This window comes from Bombus vosnesenskii, unplaced genomic scaffold, assembly GCF_011952255.1.
Source record: "Bombus vosnesenskii isolate JDL3184/JDL3185 unplaced genomic scaffold, Bvos_JDL3184-5_v1.1 scf7180000013262, whole genome shotgun sequence".
Taxonomy (NCBI): Eukaryota; Metazoa; Arthropoda; class Insecta; order Hymenoptera; family Apidae; genus Bombus; species Bombus vosnesenskii.
In genome coordinates this window covers 52,368-61,229 of record NW_022882922.1, presented here as the reverse complement: position 1 = coordinate 61,229, position 8,862 = coordinate 52,368, and the positions used below count along the sequence as shown (strand labels likewise).

At 42.9% G+C, this 8,862-nt stretch overlaps 1 protein-coding gene and 1 long non-coding RNA gene across 2 annotated transcripts; one reads left to right on the top strand and one right to left on the bottom strand.

Moving 5' to 3' along the window:
- Positions 1–963, bottom strand: LOC117243589. Its single transcript, XR_004495480.1, has 3 exons — positions 678–963; positions 182–429; positions 1–80 (listed from the first exon to the last, which is right to left on the bottom strand). It is a non-coding gene; the product is annotated as an uncharacterized LOC117243589 (long non-coding RNA).
- A 390-nt stretch (positions 964–1,353) lies between these two features.
- Positions 1,354–2,436, top strand: LOC117243535 (serum factor response D-like). Its single transcript, XM_033511117.1, has one exon. It carries the CDS (start codon positions 1,453–1,455, stop codon positions 2,404–2,406), a length of 954 nt encoding a protein of 317 aa, XP_033367008.1. The 5' UTR covers positions 1,354–1,452; the 3' UTR covers positions 2,407–2,436.
- Positions 2,437–8,862: the final 6,426 nt, after the last annotated feature.

Genomic DNA, 8,862 nt, shown 5'->3' with positions numbered 1-8,862 from the left:
CTCTTTTTCGAAAGTTATAAATGCTGTTTTCAAAGAGTTCCTTAGCTCACCATAAACCAGATAAGAATCTTTGGTTCCATCTAGAAAAAGGAACCTTCAGATCAAACCGAAAGGGGTTCGGATTATATTTTCTAATCGTATTTGTATATTTCTTTTTACGGTCAGCTTGTCATCCACGTACAATCGAACAGAGAGTCCATTAATTATTTCCCTTCGACTTGTTTCAGGGGGAGCATCTCGGAAGCCATGCCGGCTGACGAGTTCGCTGGAAATCGAAACAGAAGCAAACCAAGACTGCAACCACCTTAACGAACCGCTATTATCACTGGCAAGGTCATCGGGCAGACCGGATCTAATCATGCTCACGCCGACCATGCTTCCTGTGCACTCGTTCCTCTTTCTTAACGACGTCAACCAGAAGATCGGGTGCTAAAAAATTCGAAATCGAGTTGATTGAAAATCTCAAGGAATATTAAAAAAAAATACGAATAAACAATTTGATATAGAAATCATCCATTTTGGGCAAAGAAAAGAAACAATCAGAAAAAGGAATAACCACAGAAGCTCTGAATTTCATTGCTTCCTAATGGTACTTCCTTGGATATTTTTACATTCTGGAGGCGTGAACGAACTCTGAAAAACAGAAACGACTTCTATCGGATGATCGAAAGAACTACCTGGACACTGAGTATAATTATTCACACGTGCGGATGCCATTTCCGGCATGTTTCTCCATGAAGAAGGTCAGCTTCAGTTTTTGCCACTTGTAGATAGAAGTTGAAGTGGCGGACGTCTTAACGAGGTTACTAGAATGTCAAAGAAATAGATGAGGGAAATATTATGAAGATATATTTATGAATATCTAATTGAGCATTTAATTAAGAACTTAATCGAAAGACCAAAATAAGTTGGTTCTTGAGACCAAGTACCTATCTAAGTATAATAGTCTTTTGTACTTACGGTTTAGTAAGAGGACTCGAGTAAAACGATTACTCGTTAAAAGGAACAATAGAATAATCATGCCTCCGCAGACGGTGGTCTCTGCTTTCATGCCTCATCGCGGAGAATCTCAGCGAAAAAAGTGTCCCGAAGCGTGAGCTGAAAGGTGGCTATGTAGGCTGTCTAGTGAATGCCGTCGCCATGGTGGAGCTGGCGTGTAGCAACTCCCTAAGTCCAGGAACCTAATCCCGCGTCAGAAAGACAAAATTCGCTACGGAGAAAAGTAAACAAAAATATATATATAGGAAAGAAGAGACAAAGATTAAAGGTCGTTAAGAATTAAAGGTAATTTAATGATAAAAGGGAGAAAGAATTGTGTAAAAATTCTACTGGGAAAGAAAAGAAAGAAGAAACCTCCAACGAGAAAGACGTGCTCAGAAGCGAGTCCCGCGTAGCGCCATGTAGAGGAGCAGGAAGAAGCGCAGTCTTCCTCAGGCATTCCAGCGTCGAGTAATGCTGAAGCATATCCTGACGGGGCAACCGTCGTCAGCGGGCTCCAGGCACCAGCACAATGACTACCAGGCGAGCTCGGGCTCGTTGCACGGCGGCCACCACCACCACCATCATTCTGGTCACCAACAGGATCAACAGCAACACCATCATTACAACCAAAACAGCAACGTTCGTGGAACGACAGAGGGGAGCCAAGGACGGGGAGTCGACGTTTACGACTCGGTGGTCCATCAAAGAGCCAACGTGCATCAGGCTGCCACCACGCCATCTTCCACTCACAGACACCCTTTGAATCATTCTCAGTTGAGCGTGAACAATCTTTCTCAACGATTGAATCACTCGCACGCTCTTAATCTGTCCACGTTGTCCACGTCGAAGCATTCTGTGAACAGCGTCAGTCCTGTTGCCGGTGGGAATAACAATAACAATAATAATAATCTGTCGACTACATTGGGGGTGATATCCCCGGCGCCGCTGCACCAGGACAGCAGACCTAAAGCGAATGGAGGCTTTGATATCTCGAGACTGTCCAGATTACCCAGTCAGGCGACACCTTCGCCTGCACCTGCTCTTCAGGGTACGACTACCGGGGGACAGTTAACCGGTCCCGGTTCCACGGCGTACCCCTTGAACGCTTCCTGGTCGTCGTCCCTGTCAAGGAATCACAAGGACCACGAGGTTGGCGCGAAAGAGACGTTGACCAGTTTGGGTTTATTGTGTCTAGTGTCGTTGTTACTGGCGCTACTCTCGTTGATCTTCTTGCTGAAGATCTCACCGTTAACGGTGACGCCGAGTAGCCTGATCAGCCCGGAAGAGTACACGATTGTCTACGAGGTGACGTTAGCGCTGTGCGCACTCGCCCTCTCCCTAAACCTCTGCTGTCTCCTCGTGTGCGCTATACAGTTCCTCTTCACTGTGAAACTCGTCAAGACTTCGTATCAAGGACATTGGTGAGTAGAGTTTTCGTTTTATGTCACGTTGGGTAAATCTGTGATTTATAACGCTTTAAATACCTTTGTACATAATCCGTACTTTACTCAACCCGAAGGTCGAACAAGGTGTGAAAAATATATACGTTTAAAGTTTGTATCCTTAAGATACTGTTATCTTTGAAAATCCGGAAGTCAAACAAAATACACAAAGAGAAACTTCTAAAAGTGCAAATAAACATTGAGATACAAATATCCTTTAATCCGAACTATACATATGATGGAAAGAGGACTCTCATAGTCATCGACATTTTCCCTCCTAAATGTCAACAGCATCCATATTTACATTGTTGCTGTTGTACACGTAACTTTTCAAACTTACTTAGGTATTGATAAAGAAAAGAAAAAAAAGCATTTTCCTGGTAGCTGGGAATTCGCGGGATTCGCGGTCGAACGATGATTACCATTAATTTCTATAATCTGGTGACGCTATCCTCAATCAAGATTATCCTTGTGCCGGAATATAAGTTCTCATTCGTCCATGCGTGGCCTATCTGTGTGCGTCTGGAACAAACGCAGTGTCCCGTATCCCGTGCGATATATCAGAGGCCTGTCTAGTGTTTCTTCTCACGCGGCCTGGAGGACGAAACGCAAAAATTCACGTCCTGTACTTGACGTGCAAGCGTTCACCGACCGCGTGTCCCGTTTTTACCGATCAAACACGTGTCTGCAATCACAATACGATACTGTGTGGTGAAATGTATCCGTAAATGCGTATGTTTCGTGACGCGAACCTTGAAAATGAAAATTACACTTTCGTTTATTCCTCGAGCGTCGTACACGCAGGAAATCGTATAATAATTTTATTAGTAAGATTTTTTTTTATACAGACTACGCTATATTAATTTGTGACCAAGCTGAAAGATCGTGACACGTCCTTTGTGTAGAAATTGCAATATTGTTCGTTTTACCTAATAATTCTCCCAGCAAATTCAGCACGCACGTTCGCGAAAAATATTATCGAATACACACAGTGCAGTGCAGATCAAGTTACAAAGGGAATATAGATATGCTCGCCTCCCGTGACACGCAACTCGAAAGCGAAAATAAGGCTCGTTAAAGACGATACATACTCCTCGAGATGGGATCTGTGGTTTCTGCTCGGAAGTTCCCTTATCGTTGGTCAATCGGATTTCTTTTTTATCTTTTTCGTTGCCGACCGAGACAAAGTAAGCATCGCCGACTCTAATTACTAGCGAATGGAAACGCGCGTTAAGTTATGCAGATTGGCCGAAATCGTCGGCCAAATCACTGTGATTACCCTCAACGGACACGCCGTTTTGAGTTTTCTCTTCGGTTCTTTAATTCCGTCCTTTTTCTTTCGCCCAGTTTTTTGGCCAGTGGCGGGTCTTTTATCGCGTGGCGAGTTTGATTCGCGTGGGAAAATGTCGTGTGCTCTTCGGCAGATAGAAAGATCATTGTTTCTTAAAGCATCCAGACGTTGTGCGTGATTGGCATATTAAAGTTTCTTGCGAATGTTACCGTGTGACCATGTCTCCCTTGTGAACGTAATCGCGCGACGATGTTTTCCTGCAAATATTACCATCTAACAAGTTTTTCCAACGAATATTACTGTTCGATCAGGTTTTACTCGAATCTTGTTCTTCCCTTGATATGGTCCTTTCCTTATATAGGGTGTCCCAGGATTTCGCAGTCAAATCTATGCCACTATATTCCACTGACTATTTTAATGTACGAAACTACGAAGATGCGGCTGATATTGCGTTATTGATATTGCGATATCGATATTGCGATAGTGCGTGTTGCGTTATTCCACAACTAGGCTTGATTGGCAGGCCATTGGAACGAGATTTGTTCAAGCTGTTCGAAATGTTGGAGAACGAGCCGTTAACATTGTAATGTATGCAACTACAGAGACGTATCGTAACGTTTGTTTCGAGAACAAATAACAGAGAAGAAGAGAATAATGAAGGTTGGACACGGACGAAATTAGCTGTCGATCTTGAAACTCGTGCACTGCGATTTCAGATAATCAAATTAGCATAGAATGAGATTTGGGAACGGGCAGAGTATATTCCGGAGTTTGGATATATATATATTTAGATTAAAGATTGGTTCTTTGCGAGAAACGTTTTTAAGCAACATATGAAATTCTTCGTCTATTTATAGTATATTTCATTTTACTATAGTGGGAGCAGTATTCTATAAATCGGTTTATAAGAGTGCGAATTTATTATCTTAACGCTAGCCTTGCTAAACCCGGTCAAATGACCGGTTTCAAAATTTAATTTGAAATTGTGCGTTCGTCGTTGTTTCTTTTCTTCCTCCAACTTTATGTAAATTCTTATATTATCCGACTAATCAATTTCTCAATTTTTGTTAACGTAAGAATCTACATAAAGTTAGAAGAAGAGAAGAAACAACAATGACTGTACAATTCGAAATTAAATGTTGAAACACGGCCTTTTGACCAGGCCTGGTAGAGTTAGTGTTAAATCATGCTTTGTAATTATTTATTTTGGCTGATGGTAAGCAACGGTAACGCAAACACTGATCGAAGTAGACAGATGTTCGTTAGACAGGTATTCAGGCCCCAGAATTTCCAGGTCACCGATTGGGGCCCCTGTTGTAAATTTCTGGTGATTCGCCCAACTATTGGTTAACTAAGAGTAAAGAGAAGAGGACAGTTTACATCTGAGCTACTGCTTCGATTAACCACATCTGGCAGAATGGCCTTTAGGGAAGGAAGTATACCGTTTTCTGTGGTCGACCATCCTTTGTTTTCTTTTCTGAACAATAGATCTAGCTTGGACATTGATAACTAGTGGTTTATCGATCGTTCGATGACACAGGACACAGCCATTCTTTATGCTACGTTATCACCACGACTAACTTTTACAGCTGTCTGCCAAGTTAATATTACCGGTTGTGTCACACTATCGCAGTGTGCCCAGAAGAGATAACCGGAGGACGATTAAAATTGCAACGTCACCGGACGCTTCTCGTTTCCCTTCTTTCTCTCTTTTCCTCGTCCTTTCGCTCAACGGTTGTTTCCCCTGCTTTGCTTCCGGGGCTTCCAGACAATTCAAGATTCTACTGAATTGGAATGCTCGATTTTCTCCTAGAGAGCTGTTTAGCTAGAAGGAATAGTCCGAGTGTCGACGGGTATGCGAAGAACTGTCTTCTTGTGCTCTTAACCACTTAACTACGTTCGACGTGTTTATTCGTTATTGCTTGATTTTACCTGCTCACCCCATAGAGGCATTTTTGAAATTAAACTTTAAAAAGTTAAAAATTAATTGTTTCCAAAATGTTTTCAAATACTCCGAAGATCACTGGATATTTTCGTGTTAAAATTACAAAGTAAAAGATGCACAGCTGTATCCGTATTATTAATAATGGAGGCTGACTCCTACGATATTTTTCTACCATAAAAATTTCTACCATAGACCTCCCTCAAATGTAAGGAACTGCGGCATAAGTTCCCTAATAAACAATAGGAATTTCTGTTGTAAACTACAAATTACAAATTACGAAACCTTCCGCTCTAAATTAACTAAAGATCACCAACAATTCTCCTTCGTTCTGAAACTAATTCTCCGACAATGGTGTTCCCTGTGAATGAGTCAACTGGCAAGGAAAGACCAAAAGCAAGGGGGTTCTCGGTCAGTGTCTCTGGTGCACGCCAGCTAGGAAGCCTCAGCCGAAGATCGTCCGGCTGAAGATAACTGCGAAGTCTGCAAAGTGGCATTGTTAGCGAAGGAGAAGGAGCCCTGGGGTGTGCAGACGTGCTCCGAAAGAAGCACGAACTTTAATGGTGGGTCCCAGTAGTAGACGGCCGTTCCTCTTCGCTTGCTCATTGTCACTCGAAGCTCGGTGCCCGTCCCTCCTTCCGTACCACGCTACCGAGTCTGAGACGCGAGGATGAAAGGAAAAAAAGCCGAAGTATGACACAGGTCCAACGACGACACCAACGACGGCGACGACGATCACAGAGACACGAGAAGAATGAAAGACAAGCGGCGCTGCTAAGTGCCGGCTCATTACTTAAATGGTCCGTAATAAGGGATCTCTGGTGCTGCTGGCGCGAACACGCTGAACAGCAGACTTTTCGAATAAAGCCACTTTTGGACAAAGTAGTTGCTGGCTCACGAAGTTTTCTTCTTTCGTTGTTAGATGGCGCGATCCTAAAGTAGGCGCGCATTTTTCTTCGCGATCTCACGTTTCGATCGCGGATTTCGACTTATTGGGGAAACAGGTTAATTGGATTATTACTGGAGAGACGTGGATGGATGAACGTTTTCATCGTTTCGTTCAATGACGGGTGAAACGCGTGAAAAGAGTTCGTAAGGTTTAAGCTGGGTGAGAAAATACAGCTTTGAATTTCCTATAAATGAGAGTTTAACAACGACGTGTCAAACACGACGCATGGAGCATTTGTACTAAATTTCTTATTAAATCTTGTTAATTCACTAGCTAAAAAACCAACTATTACATCGAACATGATACGTCCAATAAAAATACGACCAATAGAAATCGATACGAAGAATACGAAACGTAGATTCTTATGAATATGTGCGTTTCTTTAGGTGTATCGCTCCTCCAAACGACAATTCGCCGAAACACACATCAACTTTAACCAATGTATGAGAAATCGTCTCTAGCGCGTTTTTATGCCAAGATGAACGCTACTGTGACCCCGAACGAACCGTGAAACTGAACGATTCGATCTGTCATTGAAAACGCCCATCGGTCGCGAAAGTCTTGTTCGTTTTTCATCGACGGCCCGGTTTAACGTTACACGCGTGTCTGGTTTCTGTTCACGGGCGGTTCTTCGTGCGTCAGAGCGTCCGAGCATGCGCGTGCACCCGTTCGTCTTTCCACCAGAAAGAGAGAAGAGGGCTCTCTGTCGTGGCTGTTGGCATTCCACGCCTTCGAATCCGGCATTTCAAATTTTTTCACCGACACAGGGCACTACGCAACGGGAATAAATTTGGCGGGCCGCGACTGCGCCTTAATATTCCAACAAGCAGACAGAAAAATAGAGAAAGAAACGGGCACTCGCGTGTCTCAATGCTTGTAATTTATTTTTCGATTAATTCCCAATCACCAGCCGTTAATTTTGATGTTTCCAGCTGATGATAAATCGAAAAAGTGAATAGAGGACTTCCAGTAGAATTTGCGTGATTCATTCTTGGCGTTGATTGGCGTGAATTGTTCGTCAAGACGTTATTTTTCCAAGGGTATAAAAATCTGTCAGTTAGGTGGAAACTATCAATTTGTATACGAAAGATACGATCGTATTTGAAGATTGTATCGTAGTCATCTGATTTATCGTGCAAATTTTGCACGTGACACTCTATATTAAGTTTGTTGTAGCATTAATTAATCACAGAATGTTACAAGAAAACAAATTTGGTTTGGCAAATATAATGGCCGATGTTATGTAGATATGTGTGGCGGATCGGTATCAATAGGACGCCGACAGGTCGAGCCGCGGGTACCAACCGCCAACACTAGAGGGCTACGACGACAACGAGTCTGTCTGTCTAACTCGCTAGTGGTCGAATATACGAGCGATTGATATAAATACCGCAGCTAGCTAGACTCACTCTACGTCTAAGGCAGGGACTACCGGGCATAGCCTTACTGACGAGTCCACCGGTAGTCCCGGGACGAAACGCTCTCTCTCTCTCTTTTCTTCCGTCACATATGTAATGTTCGAATTTGTAAACTATTAACTTTTTCGACAAGGAGGTATAAGGAACAAATTAAAATAGACGTCATGTTATGAATCATCTGCGAGATGTAAAAGACTTCTTTTATGAGGGATCAACACCTCGTGAAGTCAGATTTTATTTATAACATACTTTACGATTTTGATTTATTTGTTTGAGGTGGTATGTCGTGATAGGGTCGGAAGGAAAACTCAGATTTTTTGAACGATAAATGTTTATTCACTCTAATGTCAATGAGTACACTTGATACAGGATTCGCGACTGTATTCGGTTCGCGAATGCGCGGTTATAAGATAGAGCTTGGAGCGTCATGGCGTATAAATACGTATGGTGATGTTTCGAGCTCGCGGAACACGAAGGTTTTCTTCTCGCCGTGTCGCGTAATCGGGTGAGGACTGATTTTCTCTATTCGCTCCTTTAAACGGTTCGCGAATTCCGAGTTGGCCTGTTGCTTCGTTGGTACGAAGAATTCTGTCGGCAATCGTATGCCAGTACCGTAAACCATTTCGACTACCGTTGCGTTCAGGTCCTCCTTGATAGCGGTTCTTATGCCTAATAAAACAATTGGTAGGACTTCTACCCATTTGCTCGTATTGTGACATTTTATTACTGCTTTCAATTGTCGATGTAGGCGCTCTACCATTCCGTTGGACGCGGGGTGATAGGCTGTTGTGCGTAAATGCTTAATGCCGAGCAACCGGCATAGTTCATTGAATAGGTTT

Bases quoted from the DNA above. Each gene is read 5' to 3' on its own strand.
- LOC117243535 (XM_033511117.1), top strand. From the start codon at position 1,453: ATGCTGAAGCATATCCTGACGGGGCAACCGTCGTCAGCGGGCTCCAGG.